General features: G+C 37.5%; 1 protein-coding gene across 1 annotated transcript in view; it reads right to left on the bottom strand.

Moving 5' to 3' along the window:
* LOC122408136 (uncharacterized) overlaps positions 1-23630 on the bottom strand; it is a 151778-nt gene that overhangs the window by 7417 nt on the left and 120731 nt on the right. The window contains exon 5 of the mRNA XM_043414761.1: positions 2936-3221. Within this exon, the coding sequence (XP_043270696.1) occupies positions 2936-3221 (286 nt within the window). The remainder of the gene's footprint in view (positions 1-2935; positions 3222-23630) is intronic.

The raw sequence follows: 23630 nt of genomic DNA, 5'->3' as shown, positions 1-23630 counted from the left end.
CGTGTAGATAGTTATGAGTGCATATGGGTATAGCAAAAACTTGAATTGCCTGGTGGTTTCGCGAAGCTTTCGTGAAGTAGTTTACGTGAGAGGGTATAAACCGTCTCGAATAATCAAGTATGCAAAGGTCTGATAACAAGAACTAGTAAGACTTTTGGCACGATCGCATTTCGTACCGATCACATTCAACCTCATATCTGCGTTGAGCATATTTTTTCTTTGTGTTACATGCACAAATGTACGGAGAAAAATGACTTCTTTGCATGTGTTTGAAGATGAAGGTTTTTAAGAAAAAATCCAGAGGGTACGATAACATTTTCGATTAGGTTTGAACGAACGAAATAGCCCAGTGCACAAAGGGGCTTTTCATTGGATTGTAAAATCCTTTTGTTCATTTATTTTGTTGTTGTTGCACTGAGAATTTCTTAACACTAAAGCTCGTTACAGAATAAAGTGAAATATATAACGAAAGGTCCAATCTGCTCAGTGACGAAGATATAACAACCTCGTGCAACATCCCACCGGATAAAAGTAATTATCGAAAGTGCTAAATCATCAATTTTATTTATGGGATGAAAAATCCCACGCTAAGCTCATTTTGAGCCAGCTTTTTTCAATTACAGCCCGAAGAAGGTATCGTGCACACATTTTTTCCCCTCGCCATTCCCACAGCGAATCTATCCGATTGGTCTTCGTATTAAAATTCGCTGACGAGTCCGCTGGTAGCCACTATAATAAATATCAACCCCGGATAAACGCCCAGAGTCACGAGGATAACGAGTGGAAGCTTATATCTTCCAACTGCTCAGAAAACTTAATCGACCAGCCATTCGGATGCAACCATTCCCATTCGGGAGTTTAGAAAATTTGCTATGAACCGCTTTTTCGGTATTTTGGATCTCAATCTATTTATATATCTGTATAGAGAAGTTATTTACCAAACTAGCAATTACGTTTCCAGTACTGCAAACATTTTTGCTACTCTAGCAAATAATTTCTCTCCTCGCAGAGCAAAAACTGTATATATTTCGTCTGACTACTGTGCGAAGTGTAGAAAGTAAGAGCTCCACGAGGAAGACGATAGAGTTGGAGTTGCAGTATGTAATATACGTGGAAACTACTGAAGCTCGATTGCCATATACCCAAGCAACAGCCATCTATGGTCGTTCTGCCCCAACGAAGGTTCAGACACTTGTGTTACCTGTGCATGTACAGGTACGTCGTACAGTCTTGTACGTCTTCTGGTATGTGCTACGCGTGCAACCTGCAGTTCTGACTTCAACGTACACGTAGTATACATATCGAAGAAAATGTGTAACCTTGCTGTACAAAGTACGTGTACTATGTACGTTTATATATATAACTTGTATGTGCAGCATGGCTAAACTGTACGTGATATTTGCCCGAGAGTCTCTCATTTCGTGCACTCTTACACGAAGCCACGAGCTCTATAATTATACTTTAGATATACGAAAATGTAGTACGTGGAAAGGCCCCCTGGGAACTGTATTCTAAAGATATAAAAAAACTTGATGTTCCCGAGTAACCTCGGCCTTTCTAATATCAGTGTATATGGGTATGTGCACAAAAAATGGTATTCTTAAGGAAAATGAACAAACTCGAATCCCTCGGGTATTCCAGTTTGACCTATTATTTTTCTCACAACTGTATACGCGTATTTTTTTGTTAGAATTTTTCAGATGATTTATGTAACTGAGGAATAATTTGCTGGAATGGGGAGCCGTTAGGTTCGATGGTTTTCAGTGAGGAAGAACAATTTTTGTCGGCCTACAACGGGAGTTGATATTCGGTACACGTTTCAATAGTTTAAAACGTTCGTTTCAAAAGAACGCAAGTTTTTTGTCCGATCCACGAATTTTTCCGAACAAATTTAATTTATTGGGTATCAAAAAAACTTTTGGAGATTCAATATATTGGTGGGACGTCGAATTAAGTTTTTAAAGCAACCAAATTTTTGTTTGAGCTAACAAATTTCTGTTTCTTTCGCCACGATTCGTTAATCTTATAAAAAATTTTGTGGCTCAGCTAATTTTTCCTTTTAGTGTCCATTGTTGAAACATCTCTTAACTTTTGCCTTCCAAGAATGTTTGGAATAATCATAAAATTATTTGTCATCTTCCAATTAATTGAAAAATATTCATATAAAACTGTAGGAAGCATCAATTCCTCAATTGTTCCCCACAGTGATGGTCTTCCCCAACTTTCCTCCAAAATTTTTTAGGAGGATACTCATTTTACGCATTTAATTTAAGCACCGCGTGCTCGAAGCCATATTTTTATGAAATTCCTATAAAGAATCAAATAAGTAACGATTTCAACAATTTACATAGATTCAGGATTGACGGGTTGATTCGTCGTGAATATTTTCACGTGGTTGATAAATCTAGAGAGGGCTTTGAACGGTTGTACTAGAGAGAAATGTGGAAACAATGTAGATGGGGGTGATGTTTAACATTCGTCGTTCTGATATTGCACAGAATGTCGGAAATGTCAGAATCAACGCTGGTTTCGAAGCAGGCATGCATAACGCGATACACGTGTATAAAGGAGGCTGAAGGCAATTGCAACATGAGGACAATTGTAATGCTGGTTTTGTTGATCGGGTATGTCATCTCCAGAATATTGCGCAGTTGAACGAAGATTACAGAGCGAAAGTGCTCATTGTACAGCGTTAGTTTTTTTGATAGCTTTTAAATCGTTCACATATTCTTGTGTATTTCACATTTAAAAACCTGAAGCAAGTGTTTTATTACAGAGGCTTTCATTTTTTTCTTCACAAATTTTGATTTTTCGTGACCATAATAAACTGTGAGTTTTGGGAAAAACTCGAGTTTTCTATCCTCTATAATTGAATTTCTTCGTTTCATCGCGGGCGTTTCCTCTGTTTTCAGGTAAATTTGTCAGTGTAACTCACCTCTTTCTGGTACCGGTTCGCGTAGCCCGGCGCCCAATTGCAACTCGCTCGTTGCGTTGTAGATTTTGGGTATCTCTACAATGCAGCGAAGATTCAATTGTCCGTTGACGTAATGAAATGGCTGAAGGGTCAGCTCCAACTCGTTCCATTGCAAGTCACCCCATACTTGGTGCTGTTGATCTTGCTGATGAACATTGTAGCTCGAGGATGAAGTTAGTCTCTCCTTACTGTTATGATTCGGTTTGTACTGACGCTGTGACAATCGTTTTGAACTCGATTCTCCAACCTAAGAACAATTAACGGATGAATTTAGAACTGACTGCGTCCATGATCTTCCTGTTTTCTTCAAGTTTAAGATCAGCAAATTATATTTACGTACGACGAATTTCATTGAAGGGATTTCAATAGATTGCGAATGTTAACGTTGAATAATTAGATGTTTTCGAATGATAGATTCGAATAATAAAAACCGAACAGATCAGAATGAATGTACCATCAATGACTGCTTGTTAGCGCGATGAATAACTCGGCTAGAAGTTTTGCTATCGAAATCATCATTTGACACTTTGAGCTCCGTATGTGCGCGTGCTTGTTTCAACGCTATAAAAAAGCGGAATGCTTCTCAGCGTTTTTCCTCCATTATTCTCGAGTCCATAAAAAGAGTCGATAAAAAAAAGGGAACAGCACTGGAACGGAGCGCCGGAATGAGAACCGGACGAAAGAGAGCAACACGTAAGAATTTCCAGGAAAACGCTTCGGCGAGATACGGAATTCGAGAGACGCGAGAATCAGCATTTTCACGAGGGCTGATGATAATTAACGGAAATCGAGAGATTGAAGAGGACGGGGAAAAAAGGATGAGACAGCCGTGGAAGATGAAGTGGTTCGAGCCCAGGGTGAGGAGCAGCAGAAAATGTGGACAAAGTCTATGGGACGAGCTTTTCTCATGGCAGTTGAGAGTCGACGATCTCGCGCACGTTAGTACTTATTCGTGTAATCAGAAATCGCTTTTAAAAGCTTGTCCGTTCGCGTAAGAAAGAGAAGGAGAGAGCAAGAACGAGGGAGAGAATAGCCTCTCTCATCACCACTTTTTTATCTTTATTTCTCTCCCCAGCAGTGTTCTTCGACTCTGAGAGAGGTATTAGTAGAGGCGATAGTAGTAAGGCCATAGGATAAAGTAGACAGAAAGAGAGTGAGAGAAAGAGAGAAGGGAAAGTGAGAGTAAGAGGAAAAAAGTTCCAAGAATTTAGAAGACTGCAGTCTTGAAAGGGAGGAAAGATCATCTGAGAGTTACAAGGCGTTCATTGAACTAGTGCAGCTCTTAACTCTCTGTTGTTCCTTGAGAAGAGATAGAGATCATCGTTACCGAATGAATTCTTCTTTCGAGATTTACAGCAGATTTATTCGACGCTGGAAATCTCAATTGAGGTCTTCATATTAACCATCACCAAAGCGATTTTGAAATTACATGAAAAAAGAACGCTGCAGTCGTTCTTTTCACTTATGCACTTTTACTTTGAAAGTTTTTAGGTCGAGTAAGGACATTGGCAGAAATTCAGGCCAAAATTTAATTCAATTTTACCTTGTATTCTGATTGTTTTATTTTCATGCGGTCATTACTCATTGAAGAGTGAATCCATGTAAAATTTTGTCAAGTGAAATGAGAGGAAGTTACGAATGCAACATCACTGAATTATCTGAAATTTTATTTATGTCCTGAAAAGACCTGTTATGCACAATTTTATTCATTTCATGAAAATAAAAACATACTGAAGCATATTCAACCAAACTTGGAACCTCAATGATGAAAACTGCGTTTTTATCTGTGAACAGATTATTTCGGTTTTCAGTTAAAACGTTGCACGAGAAGACAAAGGAAAAGGCTTTATAAATTCAACGAAGTTTTATTAATTTGATTCGATTTAAGGTAATCCTACCGCCAGGCTCTCATGATAAGGTTTAAAAAAAAATTTTGCATGCTGTTCTTCAACTTTTAATAAAGGGCTGTGTAAAACTTCAGGGTCGGTTATCGACCTGATGTCAGAGAAATTAATTATTCACATTGGCTGGTTTTCGTGAAGGAACTTTAAAACGGCATACAAAAACCTAACTTTCGGTTGCTATAAAAGCGTATATTTGCATAGAAATCCATAAAATCCTGAAAAAAAACTGCAATTCATATACTTAACACTCTTAGTAATCTAATACTCCCAAAAAAAGTTGCACTTATCAGCCTTTTTTTTATGAAATATTAAGTTTAATTTGAACTTCCGGCATCGAATTTCCTACGACTCGCTATACGATGAAGAGACATGACATCAAGGCCGCATATGAGGGTAGTCCTAACCTCACTTTGACAGATCAACGAAAAAGAGGTTAAACACTCACGATTGGTCGAGTAGAAAAAGACGGAGAGAACCGGTGTGGTCAAACGTAAACATAGGGATACTCCGCGAATCGTTGGACTGACTTTTTCTTTCATTTTTATAATTCAGAGCGAACATTCATTTGAAGGATTACATAAGAAAAATGTTAGTTATTAGAAATAATTTTTTTCCATATGTCAATAATATTGATTACTACAAGTCTCAAGAATTAGCAGTGGTATGACTAGACTAAAGCGAACGAATGGAAAACTTTACGAATGGAAATATTTAGTCATTTGAAATTGGTTTTCCTCGAATTCGTTTTTTATGTTCGTATTTTAATCACCACGATGACTATGTTTTAAGGTTCACCGGGTTCCTAATGCTACCCTCCGGTCCCCCGACTTCGTCTCGCTGTTTCGTTGGTATTTACTTATCGTCTGCATGACAAAATCATCGTTGAAAAAAACCGTTAAAATCAATGACGTGGCTCTTCCACCGTACTTTGCATTTTTCTGCCTTCTTCATGAATTTTTTGAACACATTCATGTACACCACACTTTAGACACAGCAGTGACAAAAAATTGCCTTCATCAGTGTTCGAATTTGAATGTCGTTAACGTAAACGTCCTCCATTTTTAAACAGATAAAAAAGGCTTCTTTAAGGTGATGCAAAGTCAACGAGCGGTTGCTGGTGGATTGTAAGCATGGATAAAAGTAGGGGAGTGTTCAGCTCTCATATTTTAATATTCGTACTACCAGTATCTCCAGGAGGAAGAGTCTCGTCGGAGCCACACACGCGAGCGTTCCTGTCGTCAAGCGGATCTTTATTGTTTTCGGTCGCCGGGCAAGCGCTTAATACTGTTTCGGCTAGCGCGCTGTGACTAATCACGACTCCTACATTTAGATCTCCCGGGACACTCAACCAATCTTCGCAGGTTGTCAGACAAATTCAACCATCCGTTTCCATTCTCGTCTCATTGATCAATGTTTTTTCTTTTTATGTCGTTACAAGATTCCGTCATCCACGCACGTGCCTCGAAAATCACTCGATTCCTTTTGCTCCAGATCTTTGCAAAAAGTGTTCGTTAAACAATCGGGCTTTCCGACGTCGTGCTGGGAAGTAACTCGGGGAAACTCTCAGTTTTTCGTTCAAGTTGAATCGACAAAAATTAACTGAGATTTGTGGTTAGCACGCAGCCAAACTATACGTATCGTGCGTGTCGCGCCATTTTGAGCAAATGCGTGATGACGACAGTTGTGCTCTATTTTCATCTGCTCAATGAAAAAAGGATCAATAGTGTTTGAAAAAAATTTAATCTTTTTAGGTTTTCCGCCGCCTTGAGTGTTTTTCGAGCATTTCGTTTCTCCGCTTTTAGTTCAAGCACGAAGAGACCCTTCTTCTGTCGTTTGTCAAGTTTCCCTATGTTTGATGACTTCATCATTGTAGTCCGTTCAATCAGAGGAGCCTTGGGAAGACGGTTCAGTCACGTAGGACCTTTACATTCGAGTTATTAGAAATGTGCAGAAGGAAAGGAATCCATGATAAGGGAGTAAAGAAACAGCGGTAGAAATGATTAGAAGGTGATAAATTATGTGCGCATTCAAAAAGTGCGAGAATTTTAATGCTGTTTTTTTTAAAAAAAAAAGTACATTTTTTAGAGGCTGGGAGGTAAGCGACGAAGCTCCTATGCTAATACGTTGAGTGACGTTGGCAATGCCACCTTAAAGATACTGAATGATTACTATTCATTCGGATGAACAATTCGAAATTTTCAAGTGTGTTAATGACGATATTAATTATCATACAGAAATACGTTTATTTTAATCATTTAGGTTGATAGAAAATTAATTCTCGGTAATTGAAAATTACGTTGAAATAAAGACAAATTTTGGCAACGTTGCATTATTTTTTTATACTCAGCTGTTGAGTTTTCGGTGATTTCTTGTCATTTAAGTCGGTAAACTATCTGGTTTCTTCAGTAAAATCGTTCTATGTATCGTTCCGATTAGAACTGTCGTTTTGCAAATGAATTTTTTCATTGATACGAGCGATATAAGCAAAAAAGTGTGAAGGTAACGACTTCGTCCCATTCAATCGATGCAATGAAATAACATTTTTACTCGACTTCGACATTTAGTTTCTCCACAATTAGTTCGGTAACCTCAGTTTTCCTTGAAACAGTACATTCCGGAGATATTCATCAACAAATAGAAACATTATTATAGACATCTGTTCACCTCAAAAACTTGAAGTAACAACCTTAAGCACGAACGAAAGGTAGTAGAAAAACAAAAAACTGAAGGAACGAACGTAGGATTATCGGACTGTTTGACACACACTGCTGGCGACAAGACTCAATGAGAACTTCGACGTCTTTTCGCATCGACGTCATCAAAGTTTCAATTCTACACGATCAATGTACTTTTGTACATATTCAAGACATTATTTTCATCGATCCTTGCAATTACTAAATTTCTAATCGAATGAAGCTTCGCATCATGCTGAAACATTTTGAAAATCTAAATGATTTTGAGGCATCTTTTTTTGCGTCCATCTTAGCGAAACTTTGTCCCAGGGCTGCTGAAATGTGTCATCGGCCTCAGTGAGTGTAGGCCGCTCGCAGCACACAGTACGCGCGATGTTCCGTAATTAAAGTTGACACGAGACAACAGAACGTGAGCTCTAGGATATATCAATGGCGGGGTAGCAGGAATAACAGGGATAAGGATGAACGTCACTAAGGTCCTGTCTCCTGTCACCTTCGTTTATTGTGAGAATCTACGTCTATAGATATATATGAATAGGGCTGTGTGTATATACCTACGTGTGCACACATTTATGTGTGCATACATCTGACATAGTGGAAACTTGCGACAAGTTCAACACCTCGACAACGAACAACTTCTCCAGCTTCGTTGAGATGACTTTGTACAGTCTATGCCACTCTCTTTCTCCGTTCCTCTCATTAAGGAGTTTCAAACTCGCGATTATGTCTATCTACCCTTACGACGAGCTTCAGTTTTCTTCTCGTACACTATGAAATGTGTGTATCAGGAGCCAAGACTTGCTGGATCTGATACATGAGGATACTATTCACGCACACGTTTAGCTATACACGTCTGGAGGAGTGCCTCCAAATCCTAGTAAAAGCGAATATATAGAGGGTTGAAACTCGCCAAGCGCTGGGTGTGTGCGCGCCTTGAAAATTTTCTGAGGTTAGGACACTCGCTGGAAATACCAGAGTTCAAAATTTTAGTATAAAAATGAGGAAAGTCTGAAAATTTCTTGACGATGGTAAATCAGGCGTACAGAAATGAACTCCTGAGGTGGAAGCTGAATGACATGTTCCGTAATGGTACAGGTTTTATTTAGAACTGGTGATGATTGGGGAGGTTAGAACTTCGTTCTATTAAAAACCTTCCTCGTTCTTAGGTTATACAATAAAACGTGCGAATAAAGACGAAATTGGGCTCTTTCGGTTTGGGAAAAACTCTTCTTTGTTTCCTGTTAGCTTTGGCTTTGGGTCGACGATAAAAATCATGTTCAATATTTATTTTTTCCGAAAAGAAATATGCTCAAATGGATGGCTCGCAGTCCGGAACAATCGTCAGGCTTTTCAGTGGGATTACAACGACAGGAAATGTCACAGATCTCAAAAAACCTGTAAGATAATGTGTGAATGGTGTAAGAAAGTAAATTTATGATAATTTATAACCCGGAGGGCATAAACTTTTGTGAATTTATTATAAATTGTAATGTGACATTCTATTTTTTCCGACGGCGATTTCAGGAGTTCAAACGTATATTTGAATAAGTTTGTCGAATTACGGAATTCTTGTGTTCATAGGCTTGGCAACATTTCCGTCATACTGAAGACAATCTTCGGGGGACCTCAGAAAGTATGTAATTTTGATGTAGGATTGTGCCGACGCTATAGTAGCTGCATAAATTTATCGAGTTAAACAAGTTACTTCTCACGTTAGGAGGCAAGCAAGTGTTCCGTAAAGTTTTCAAATTCCAAGCAATTATACAATTCCCGTCTTCTCTTCCACCCGCGGTCTTCCCCTTAGTTATATCTCGACAATCCTCATCGTCTCATTGGAGTTTGATAGCACCAACGTGAATACGGCAGTTATCTCTATCGCGTTTTCACTAGAAAATCGTCTGTATGTGCTGGGGGAGAGGGCATGTGAAAGGACATACAAGAGCCGAGTCTTACAGAATATCCTTCGAGATTCAACGAATATGTATGCAAATCCTTGCAAAAAGATCGTTCGGTACATACATATATAATTTACCTTGAGATAGATACAAAATTTCATAATTCTCAAGCTTATTTCGACACAGTTTATGGATGGGAACATTCAATTATTTGCAAGATTTTCCTTTTGATCAATTTTCGCTGTCCAAAGCTCAGTGAATAGATGATCACAAAGCTTCCGTGATTCACTAGTTCATGTAAATGAAATTGTAATCACATTGATGGAATAAGAAAGAACTATGCTCTGAGACATCACACAATGAAAATCTGTTCATCCATCCGAAGGGAACGTAGCCAGGCGTGTCGTGTGCACAACTGTGTACATCGAACGAACGGTGCGAGTATCACGAGCAGTTTTGTACAAGCTACCAACATCTTTCCTAATTATCGTAGCTGAATATGAGGCGCAGGAGTTAGACGAAGCTCTAGGGTTTCCGGACACTGCTCTTGAAATTCAGGGGAAACTTATATCCTTTCTTCTTATCGAATTTTATGCAGAATATGAAGAGACGTAAGAAGATGAGGCTTCCCTATCCGGGGTTCTAATCACAATTTCGGAAAATTTGAATATTCAAAAACTCAAAGTCGGAGAATCGTTAACTCATCACTTATCAAAAGCTAGAAAAGTTCAGCGTACAGTTGTATAAAATCATTTTCTCAACACCAAAGCTTGCAACAGTAAATCGAGATAAGATAATATAATAGGGTATTTTACACCATGTAAAAAAAAATATAAAAATGCATGATTGTGATAGATTTCGTAAAAAGTAAACGAGAACCGTCAATATTTATTCATAAAAATGCAATGTAAATTTTATAATTCAATTTTAAAAATCGTCTTTTTTCATCTGTTTTTCAAATGTCTAAAACGCCATCCGTCATATTGGATTCCAAGGTGACGTCGCTCCGATAGTAAAAAAATCTAGATTCTTATTGTGTGCTCTGTGTTATTTTGAAATTTTACAAGCTATTATGCACGTTTGTGGACTTTTATCATTCATTTGATTAAGATCGCATTATTGAAAACGGTTTTGTGAAAGCAGAAAGTACAAATCTACCAATGATAAATATGTTGATGGTGGCGATGAATCCACAATTTTTGTAGCATTTTTACACTTGGATTATTGCATTCAGGCACGAGACACCAATGATATACCACTACAACTCATTATTTTTACAAATCTTATTACTTGGTCTTTCGCAATTGTATTGTTTACTAACGGAGTGACGTCACAAACCGAAGCAACATGGCGGCTAGCGTTTCCGCGCGAAAATTGAAAATCATAAATAAAAAATAGTTTTCAAGACAGTTTTTGGTCTTATAAAATTGAAATAAAAATTCTACTGGTTTATTACGATCTCAGGATTAATTTAAAACAATTTCCAAAAAAAAGGTGTAATACCCTATTCGACGGCTTTGGATTATGTCATGATTAAATGAATTTGTTAACATTCGGCAATAAGAGGCATTGAAATTATTACCAGGAGCGAATACCAAGCAGCAGCGATTCAGTGTTAAAAATTTGAAAAAGTCAGCACCTGCTCCAACACTGCAGTATGCTTTCGCTCTCACAACAAAATTTAATCTACTTTGAAAATCCATCGGAAAATCGAGTCCTCGTATACGGTTATAGGAGTGAGATGAACTGCTGTTGAAAAATGATCAAGTAAAATTGAATAGCACGAGACCACAGTGACACAATCCCCGCAAAACGTTGAGATTTCACAAAAAGTTACAAAACGTAAGGCAACATCAATTTTCAAATATTAGCTGACTTTGGGTGATTTTCTTTCACCGCTATAATCAAATTTTCATAAGGAGGCGGTGGGAATGGCAATTTTTTATGAAGTAGAAAAAGAATGACAAGTAACGATATGAAATGATAATCCTGCTAAGATATTTAATTACCCAAGTCGAAGGGGGCGGTGCGCAATCAATTTTTCGACTTCTGATTAATAGGCGGGATGCAAGAATTCTTTCCTGTCATATAACAGGCGTTTTATTGCCATATTTTGCAATAGAAGCAGCCATTTTTCCAGAATTGTTTTTCTTATGAAAGATCCGAATAAAATACGCCACTGTTCTAAAGTATTTGCTTCCATTTTTTCCACAGATTTACGAGAGAAAAATTTTCTCCGCATCGTTACAGAATTCGGCGAGGAAGAGGGCACAGTAAATCTTGCTCGAATGTGCTGATTGGTGGCGTCGTTTGGCCTGGATTCAAATGCAGGATCAACATATAACTAATGGCTAATTCTATACCTACGTCAGCTTTTAGATACAATATTGGTATACAGAGGACTGGCAGTTTGGATCATCTCTTCTGAACGAGTATCGACTGTGAACGACGAAGGTTCATCCTGCATTGGTACAAGAAATGAGTTAATTTCGGACTAGTATTTTTAGATAGTATTATTTTAATGTTAGCATCGTATTATCCATGCAAATTGCTATCTCTTTTCATTCGGTATTTTGAAGGTTAAGTTATCAAATTATGTCTCTTTTCGTCCATTCATTCTATCGGCATACTTACGAGGCTTGTTGATTCGATTGAACGCAAGCAGGTTTCCAAATATGGATTTGCAACGTTGGATTCTCGATTTTCAATGAGTGAATATTATCTGTAGGTTTGGACCGAGCAATGTTGCTCAGTCCTTGATCAAACTCGTCGTTCATGACAGCATCTCAACTCAGCGAACCATCTTGAATACACGCTCGTTTAAATGCAAATACAGTTCAATGAATCGAATCTCTGATTTCGAAAATTAACACACACACCGGTCGGATTCTAATGCATTCACTTTCATACATCTCAAGGGAACGACAGCTATGGTTACGCGGTCGGTTTTCAACTCTGTTGTTTTCACGAGTTAAGCTGCTTTGAATGAAGCCAGTACTTCAATGGGTACAACCACTTAGCCGTGCACAGACTCCTCCATCAATTGCTGAGTGGGAGCAATGTTTCTGAGTTTCAATTCCGTTAAAGCTAACCAACTGAAAGTCAATAAAAATATATACGTTACAGTAGTGTACCTGTGACGTTGAATGTATCGTGATTCGTGCATTTTACGAAGTGAGATTCTGCCCCTGCTCTTATTTTACGAAATACAAAAAATCGACCAGTTTTTCGTGATTCATGTACATCTTTTACAACGAAAATCTCTCATCCTATTACTCCGACACTTTGAAAAAGGCAAATATCCTTTTTTCACTTAAGATGATGGATCAGTCGGTAATCACACCTCGAATTTTTGAAATTGAAACTCTTTGACATCGCGTTCGTCCGATTAAAATAATAAAAATGTCATTGTACGCAGCACGATCGCAAAAATCCGATGACATTTTTATTTTTTCGATCAGACGAACGATGTAGAAAAATTTCCTTTTCAAAATTTGCAGCTATCTCTCTCGCACTCACGGTTGTGATTACCGACTGATCCATCATCTTAATGCTTCTTCGGGATTTTTACGTGCGTTCATTTCCCTTGAAGTTCAGTTTCGAGTTAATTATTTCTCATCTAACATTAATAATAAATTGGAAATTGAATACTCTCTTTGGGTGCGTATCTCTCTCCCTCTCTCTCTGTCCATCTCTCACATGCTGTTTTAGCATGACTTTGTAGGATATATCATGGTTGGAGAGTTTGAAGCATCAAATGCTTTGAGTCTTTCAAAGAGACTGGCTAGCCCTCGATGTAGTCAGCTCGAAATCTATTTGATCACCTCTTTTTACCCCTCGTCAATGAAGCGAATAGCCCGCTGCGGTTACCGCATTAATTCAACCTTGTCATATACGTATACCACTGCATTTGAACAACTTTTCCTACTTCTCCTCCTCCTCCTCCTCCTCCTCCTCCTCCTCCCTTTGTCTTACCCTTCCACCTTGTAATCCTTGACTCTCGTGTGTCCCTGCATCTGAGGTTAAAGCACTCGCTGTAATTAATCAAAGCTCAACCCGATGAAAAATCAATGACTCTACGTAAAAATCGCATCGAACGCTTCACTAAAGATGTACCGTGTTTTCGATTCTATTTCTCTGTTAAATGAGATTTTACTGGGAGGTTCTTCTTGTGTTATTTTACCAGATTATCAACACGCAGATATCTTTGACCGTGAATATTGAGGAAAAATTTTTTCCTCATGATGAATTATTATGGGCTGACTTTTCTATTGGTTTTAAGGTTTTAATCGAGAAAAAAGGAAATTTTGGTAACATTTTTTTTGTAACGATGTGACAAATTCTTTGGGAATAAATGAAATATTTTTTTTAGCTTAAAAAGGTTTCCATATGTTTGAAGAAAGTGAATGTGGTTACCGAATTTTTAAATTGGCAATATAGGAAAAACAAAAGAAAATGGAACTAAGTTTCGTTTTAGTATGTTTTCTCGTCTTGTTGATTTTGTGTGTGCTTTCTTAAACTTGGTAGAAGAGCTTTCTGTATTAATGGTGACGAAATGAAATATAAAACTACGTTCTTATTCCTGATTTTTTAGATTTATAACTGATTACAAAGGTTGTTAATCTCAGTAAAATATCATCAGGAATACGGCAATTATCTAATTTCGTACGACTAATCAAAGTAACTTCGTGAATATCTGTATCTATCGATCGATATGATTAATTCTATCTGACATCGTGAGTGTATGACGAGTCTATACTGACACTTTTTTCACTTATGATTCTACTACTTGAAGTATCTGAAAATTGTGTCAAACTGGTGATACTAACCAATAATGTTCATATTGCTTTACATAAGCCTGTTAAGAGATTTTATTAGTTTGTGTAAACGATTTTTAAGTCAAAACACATTCAACCAATCTTGTGTTGATTTTTTATTTGATCATGATTTAAATTGTATCACTAATTCTGTTTGTTTTATCAAACCAGGTGAAAGAAAACTCTCTAAGACGATAATAACGCAAAAAATGTTACAATTCGATCCTGGATAAAATTGTTTTCTGGTTTAATTCACTTCTGTGTTGATTCATTTCGAAAACAAGGACAAGATAGGAGGGAGGAGGGGGGGTGTGTGTCTTACTTTATCCTAGTTCCACTTTGCCCTTTTCCCCTACGTAAATCGTCGTGTAAGGGTCTATACGCGTCTTTTTATTACCGTTCCTTTTTACTACCAAAAAAGGGAAGAGCTTTCGGGACCTGTTATACACCTTTAACTTACAAGATACGGAGAGTGCTTTGAGGGATGACGACGAAATGCGAGAGTGGTCGAGAAAGATATCGGGTGATAAGACGTAAAGAATTCTGTAATTGAAGAGCGACCAACGAAAAAAGCTCGTGGGATGGAGTTAAGGACTTTGATCGACAATTCTGAAAATGGAAGGAAAATTCCAGTCATTGATTGTCGCTATAAATTTCAAATTTCATTAAAAACAAATTTATATTCTGCCAGTTTGTGAAAAAAATCAAATATCGTACAAATTTTTTAGTCCCGAAATACAAAATGGCTGCCGTTGTAATTTTGTTGTATCCATGTCGTATTATTTTCCAAGCGAAGCTCGTATGCTTTAGAACTCAGTCCACCAGAATGTTTCCGAAAAATCATATGCATTGTTGGGTACCGTAAACATCAATTTTCTTGGCGTATGAGATAACTTCGTGTGTGAAATAGGAGAGCAGTGGATACGAGCAGTTTTCCTTTAAGTATTTGAACAACACTTGAGAGGCGGACATTATCGATTTTCGATGAATAGATCGTGGCGAATCCGATGCAAAGTTGCTTCGACAGGCATTTACTTACCGTTTGTAATCGATCCTCGAATAAGGAGCGAAGGGGCAGGGCGGGGGTGGGAGAAAGGGAAAGAGAGATGGAAGTAACAATAGCACGCCCTTCATGATTTAAATACTGATGCTCGTATCTATTTCTCCCTCTTTTCTACACTCCCCATAATACATATATGATCGCTGAAAAACAAAAGGGCGCAATTTACCCTTCGTTTGTTTAATAAACTCAATAGTTACGCCATTCTGAATGTAATCAATCGGTGTATACACAAATGTAGTGGTATACACGGTAAAGTTGAACTCCAACAACGATCTCTCTTACACTTCCGTCTCGATGCCTGAATTGCGAAAGATTTACGCGAATCGAGATACCACACATCCTTGGTGGCTGAATTGCTTGGTGCAACTTCTCGCGCGCACCGAGGGCGGAGGCAGGAAGGCGGGGACGTATTTCAGGTGCGAACGGGTGAAGTGGAATTCGTTAACGGTGAAATTGCTCACGATTGTGGAGTTCAGAGTCGCGATATAGGAGCGAACTGGAAGAGGCTTTCTCTGCAATTATAATATATATTTATATGCATCTTTGCAAATAAAAAGAAATGAGGCAGGAAGTGAGAATTTAGACAACTTTTTCTCGCACTTAAACCGAACGTTTCGCGGTTGAGTTAATTTGTGTATATTTTCTCCACGTAGATTCGTAGAATGTAATGAACGTCATAAAGTTTTTGAGCGGTATTTTCTTGGCTGAATTTTATGTTTTTCACCCTTTGTTTTTCCATCGTGTTTACTTCATTTAATCCTACTCCTTCAACATTCATTCTTCGCCCTCGAGGTAAACTTCAATTTGGTTACACACTGGTTTTAACTTTGTTGCGTTGCAGCAACTTTCATTACAGTCACTTTTAACTGCGTAGATTAATTCATCACCACTTAGTTGCGATTCTCAGAAAGTGTTTATTCACGTTTTTCTTAATGTATTTTCAAGAATTCTGCACTGAGAAAAAAGTTTCGTTGGATCAACCGAGGCTTCGTAGTAATGCAATTATTGATGCTCTCCCAATAATGTATTTACCCTTTGAAACCACCACAATAATGCAAGTTTATAGTGTAAATGGAATCCTTCAGAATAACGTTGGATTCCCAAGCATTTACAAAATCATCACGATTATAAATGAGAGGAAAATGTTGATGAAACTCCAAATTTACGTGGCATATTTTAAGCATCGAATTTGCTACATTCCGATTACCCGTTTGAGCTTTCGAGCGTTAACCGTTCTTATTTTTTTCAACGTTTCCGAACAATCCTGTCTGTCCTCTCGACACATGTGTATACACACTTGCGCAGAAAAAAAATCGAAACAAATGGTCAGCGAACGTAGCACGAAGGGAAGCAACATAGCGGAGGTTAAATTTACGGCATTGAGATTTTTAGAATTTTAGTAAAAAAATGTATGTTCGTTACTTCTACGATGTATTTGGAAGCACGCATTCATCCCTCTCGCCATCGAAAATTGTTTTAAAAATGAAAAACATGACACGAGTGCTTGGGACATTATATCAAAAGTATCCTCCTCTTGAAACAACTCAGTCTCTCGGAATACAATAAAAAAAAACGTGGCAAGCAGAGATTCCAAGTCATAGTACATTGCAGCAGAGTTCAAAGTGCACATTTTGATAGAGGCCTGTACCAGAATGTTTAACTCCCAGTTGAAGTACCAATCTAATCGTTTCCTCAGTATATTCAATAAAAATACCAAATAAGTCAGAATTGAGTAGTTCTTAGAGAGTAAATGATGCAGCTGATAAGATTTACGAGTCGAATAGTCCGAATCCCATAAAATAACGCTATGAACGGTGGCTTCTCGTTTTCTACGAGTTTATTTAGACATTACGAGGACGTAAAAACGTTGGAGGGATCAGAAAGAGGTGGTTAGTTCCGGTCAGCGTGAAAGAAAGTAGTAGAGAGAATGAGGATAGGGTTGTTAGTGTTTTAGCGATGCTGTGCAAAGGGAGAGTGCGCTGACGGGTGCACGACCGGAGCGGAAAGTATATAGCGATTGTTATCAAACAAGCGTACCTTGAACCACCTTTACGTCTTACATCGCATGGCTCATGCCATTTTGTTCATACGGATGGTGGGTATATAGCTGTAGTGGTTATCCGTGAGTACATTCAATGCTGGCTAGCAGCAGGAGAAGTGGGATTCCCGTATTCGCTTACTCGGAAATGGAGGTGATTAAACTTTATGGAGTCGATCGCTCGGCAACCGACTTTGAATCTGTTTTCATCTCTTTCTCTCACTCTGGCTCTTTTCCTATCTATCTATCGGGGCCTCGAATTGCTTCACCTCTTTTCTCCCACCGCGCTGGAAAACTGAGACAGGAGGGCGTTTGATTGCGGAAAGTGAAGCAGAGCCGAGCAGAGCGCAGGAAAGAGGTGAAGAGAAAATGGGAGAGAAAGAGAGAACAGCGAGGGAAAGAGAATTGAGGGTTTACATGTGAACCTTGGACAAAATTACCCTCGACACGGATTCGTCGGTTTGTGATGAGTACAAAAACCCTCCGACTAGATAGCACGGAGCTTCAGGAAGCACAGAAATAAAAATAATCACCACCTTCCGTTCTTTATCAGCTGATATTGCAATTACGCTCATTTTTCTAATCGCATATGACCAGAACACGGTGGAGTATACCGGGCATGGGTACTTTGACAATTGGTGAAAAAAAACAACAGTTTTTTTTATTAGTGTTCAACGTACTATCTTGAATATGAGAAAATAGTCTTTTGCAATGAAGCTTATTGAGGTCGGAATAATTTTTTCGAATTCATTTTTCTTTTGGGTATATGCTTTATCGTATTATATTCGTACTAAACATTTATATACTATTTGAAAACGTAGTTGCCTCGTCACAGTCGCATTAAGGTAATCCTATCGTTTCAGTCTATTCGTACCGCTGCTGATACTCGAGACTTGTAGTAATCAATATTATTGACATATGGAAAAAAATTATTTCTAATAACTAAAATTTTTCTTGTGTAAGCCTTCAAATGAATGTTTGCTCTGAATTATAAAAATGAAAGAAAAAGTCAGTCCAACGATTCGCGGAATATCCCTATGTTTACGTTTGACCACACCGGTTCTCTCCGTCTTTTTCTACTCGACTACTCGTGAATGTTTAACCTCTTTTTCGTTGATCTGTCAAAGTGAGGTTAAGACTACACTCAACTGCTGCCTTGATGTCACGTCTCTTCATCGCAGCGAGTCGTAGGAAATCCGATGCCGGAAATTCAAATTAAACTTAATATTCCATAAAAATAAGACGATAAGTGCAACTTTTTTTGGGAATATTAGATTACTACGAGTGTTAAGTATATGAATTGCAGTTTTTTTTTCAGGATTTCATGGATTTCTATGCAAATATACGCTTTTATAGCAACCGGAAGTAAGGTTTTTGTATGCCGTTTTGAAGTTCCTTCACGAAAACCAGCCAATGTGAATATAATTTCTCTGACGTCAGATCGATAACCGACCCTGAAGTTTTACACAGCTCTTTATTAAAAGTTGAAGTACAGGATGCAAAATTTTTTTTTAAATCTTATCATCAATTGAGTCTGGCGATAGGATTACCTTAAAAAAATTTCTTCGAGGAAGAGCTTCGTCTTATAATGTCGGTCATCACTATGCCATACAAAGAATGTGTAAAATTTATGAAATTACTGATAAAATGTGAAATGTGATGATCAAAGTTTCCCAAAATTCCAAATTCGTTTCTCCACAAGGAGTTTTAAATCTAATATATATTTCAAATTCAGAACAGTCAAAATGAAAAATCTGTGGGAAAACTATTCGGGGACCACAACCTTCGAATGCTCATAATTCATGATACGGTCATGAGAGAATATTATTTTTGTTTATGGTACTGATTCAAGACAAAGTGGAAGAGTGAACTTTCACTTTGATCGTAGGCAAACAAAAGCATATCACTCGGCCACCGCTCGGTCAAAAATTCACAGCACAATTCCGAATATTGAATTCTATGCATTTTTAAAACATAATATTAACACAAACATCTTTGGTAGTTTTGGACCGAATTTGAATTCTTCTCAACATTAAAAGCACACAGTACATTCCGCAATCATAATTGAAATATACGAAGTTAATTGAATTCTGAAAAATACAACATTTCGTTCTAGTCTTTGTTTTTCTTCGTTTTCTCTGCATGTTGGTTTACAGGCCCTGGAATGCGCGCGAGCATTGAGCAAACCGAGTACTGCGATACTACAACGTGTAATATTGAGAAAAAGAGAAAAAGAAAAAAGTGTTGTTAAAAGGTGTAAAAAATGGTATGCGAAGGAATATTCAGCGCGTTTTTAGAGTCCGCAAGGATGGTCTTTTTACGTACTGCAAGAACGTGTACGTATATGTATACGAAGTGCACGAGTATTATCGCCATCATTTTTCTTCTAATAACTGTAAGGGTCAAAACACTCGCCCGTTATCGTTGTCGCATAAAGTCCCTCGGTTAAACGATATTCTGCTATACATGTATGCACATCAGAAGATATGTATGCACCGGTACATATGAGAAGAGTTTTTACATGAACGAGGAAGAACGCGGAGCTACCCGAAGTACCAACGATATCTATTCTGGATGAAAATTAAAATGACGATACACACGAGCCCTTCAGCTTGTTTCGCGTTTAATAAGAATTCGTCCGAGTATACGGAGATTCGTTACGTGCTAGCTTTACTGATTTAGTGATGAATTTAACTCATTAATTTACGGTAATGCGAAGCTGTAATCTGCGGCTTGACAGTAAAATTAATTGGTCGAGACAACATTTACTGTGCAACCCTTCATCAAATGCTCGTGAAGTTTTTTTTATGACGGACGCGTAATTAGATCATACTGTTGAGATAACACTGCTATGAATTTCCAAAAAAAAACAGAAAATTCGTCTTCATATCTGTCCAGCCAGGTTTCCATAATTATAACTCAATATTTTTCGACTATGTGGAAGTACATTGGCCGCAAATGATCTTCGAGAACGTATAGAAAAGCGGGTTTTCTTTAGTCGCACAAGAATCCGGTCAACGTTCAGGAATAATAACAAAAGACTTGTGCAACATTTCAGATGTTTTGATCTCGTAGTTTTTCAGTAATAAATTGTTGAAATTTCACTTTTACGCATTAGCTCTTATCGCAATCGCAATACGATCACTCATATTTCAAGAAAATGGAATGAAAAAATAATAAGATGTTTGTGCAAAATTTACTATAGGAAGAATGCATTTTTAGAAATGATTTAATGCTAGATTTATCTTCCCCAACCTCACAGATATTAAGGAATTAATTAAAACTCTCGATTAAATTCGGAACTTGATGTTTACATTTCCATATCGTAAAAAATGTGGCAACGCCGCGTGGGAATTTGAATGTGTAGTGTGTGCATGTGAGAGCGAAAGCATGTGTGAGCACGAAAAAATCATAAAAATGAATTAAAATATGTTTTCGATTGATTTTTTCAAATAATTTGCAATGTCATTCATCTCAATATCTACGTTATTATAAAAAATATATATTTTATCGATATGCTATGCAGAAAATTGGCGTTCACAACTAAAAAAATGGAGGTCTCAGCAGTTGGTAATACGCTTGGACTAGCGTGCATAAGCATACCCGTTTCCTTCTCACCGCCTGCCCCGCAAACTCGTGATTCACCCTCCTTAATCTGCATCTCCATACTCATGTTTTCTGTGCTTGTGTCCGTTTTTTTCTGAAATTTCTGAGGGACCTCGCAGTTTACGATGTCACGTCTCCAAATTCATCGATGACATCTCTCATCATTGAAATCTGTGATCATTTTCACGAGAACGTTTAATTTGCCCATTGCGGAAGCACCATGCAATCAATCGAACGAATTTAGGTAGCCAAAATTTAATTATTCATCAAACGACCTAATTCAATTCCAAATTTCTCGCAGCCCAACTTCACAGTTACAAAATCTATGTTATGAAGGTGTTAGCGATTTCTATGGGACCCCCTTGAAAAATAAATAAAAGAGCAAACTTTCAGCAATTGCAAAAATCAGGATAATTACACTTCGACGGAAATCGCGAACTAACGAAAGCCCATTGTATCATGGGAAACCGCACGTAATAGCAGGGGAGGTAGACCAGAATATTGTACCTGAAATGTTACCGAAATGTTCGATAAACTGATGTAAAGCACATTTGGATAACGAGTAATACATACCCTTCAATTCAAAATAAAAAGGGATAGGGCGATCAATATGCTGGAAAGGATAACGAGAAGACCTAGAACTACTTGGAATACTATCATCTTGCTATCATCGAAATAATGGATATTCGATCGTATCCCATTGCAATCATGAAGCAGTAAATGGTACATCCAACGAATCCTCTCAACCGAATATCATATTCGGCAAAAACCAGCGTATTTCCTTCGAGTACCAACGCAAATAACATGAAGAGGAATAAGCTTTCATTAGATGCACTAATAGCATTTCAGGGTCTGATTGGCATGGATTTGTGTATGTGGATGATTCGTTAGTTATGGATTTCGTGGCCTCAATATCATAAATTCTGTTGTTATGTCTGTTGCTTCGCTCGAGAAAAAATCTCTGTTAAGGTAATTCGCGCGAATCTAATGGAAATCAAAAATCCAACTTTAACCCGTCAGCGGTCGCGCTATATGAGACTTTCTCTCACACTTTTTTTCAAAGTATAGGAAACTACGTTGAAAAATGGGAGAATAATCTCAATTTTTTTTTACTTATCAAATAACTATTATACTTAATAATAGGGGTCACAAAATTGGAAAAAAAAAATTTTCTTTGTGAAAAAAAAAAACATTTTCTTTCGCACCGCCGGGCAATGTGAGACTTTTTCTCACGACGCGACTGCTGACGAGTTAAGAGGTGAAATTTGGAAATATGCTAGAAATATACACCGTGCATCTATTCCCGGAATTATTATAGGATCTATACGGTCTAGTTGTCGAGAAAACAATTGACGAAATTCACATTTTTTGAAGGGTCACACACAGGCTCGTGTGGCAGACACACTTCTTGTGCGACGATTTGGATTTAATGAAATAGGATCCTCCCAACTTTGAAGAGCCAAAAACAAGAATTTTCGAAAACAATTGGAAACGCTATCGCTCCGGTAAACAGTCTCTGGCAGCAACTCGTCATAACATAAATGTACTTGTCTCAGAGTCGCTGCCGCGACTCTAGATAAGAAAATAGAATAATTTTAGAAGTCAATGATGTCTTGAGTAAGCCTTGTTACCGGTGAAAATCACTTAGGAATGGAAAAAGAAAAACACTTATTTGAGGTTAAGGAGTAATAACGACATAAACGGTGGAAGGTTTGACAACGCCATGAGTCAGCTGGTTTAAAATGTAGATGTGCATAAGCATGTAAATAGAAAATGGCTCTTATCACATTTTCCTTGCCGATTTTACTACGAAAGTATTTTAACCACTATCATTATATTAAAAATTTATCAATCTCAACAAATAAGTTACACATAATTATAATAATTGGGAGAATAAATTTTACTTTTTTCTCTGAGAATGATAAGAGCAAAAGAGTTCAGGTGCTTTTTGGAATCACAAATAATGCATGATCTTCCTTAATGAAATTGTGTTTTAGATAATTATTCCGTTTTATTTACAAGCTTCAATGATTTCTATAGCAATACTATTGAAAATTCACAAAACTTCAATACTTTCGGATATATGCAGTGTTTCAGCGTATTAGTAACGTTTCGGGCTAGAGGATCCGATAAACGTCGACAAAGTCTTAACTTTTGTAACAATAATGACCTTGAAAGTCTCAAAACTGAAATATCAAGTATATTTTTAGTTGACTAGTGATTTTTTTCAACCCTCGAATATGTCGTTTATTAATCAATATAAATATAACATCAATATAAATTCCATTATCGACAAATGTAGCTTTTGTATTTTGGATTTTTAGGAAATCTTTTCCAAATTTGGAGATTCATTCAAAAATACAAAGGTACTCGATGTGACGTGAGAGCTTGTTCGAATAACGCACACTTCACCCATCAAATATCGCTCAACTGTAAAAGCGCACATGAAAAATATTGCGAATTTAACGTGACTAAGTTAATTCTCTAGTTTCTTGTTCGATCGTACATCGACTGTACAGTAACGTGTCAATTATGATTTTTTTTTTTTTATTTTTTTTTTTTTCAAGCGATAAAGATATTACTGGCCATTATTCGGCTCCCGTAGCAAGTTACGTTTACTGCAATGGTGCACTCTGCCAC

The sequence above is a fragment of the Venturia canescens genome, chromosome 1 (assembly GCF_019457755.1).
Source record: "Venturia canescens isolate UGA chromosome 1, ASM1945775v1, whole genome shotgun sequence".
NCBI lineage: Eukaryota > Metazoa > Arthropoda > Insecta > Hymenoptera > Ichneumonidae > Venturia > Venturia canescens.
The sequence above is the reverse complement of the archived record's forward strand: the minus strand, read 5'-3'. Positions and strand labels throughout refer to the sequence as shown.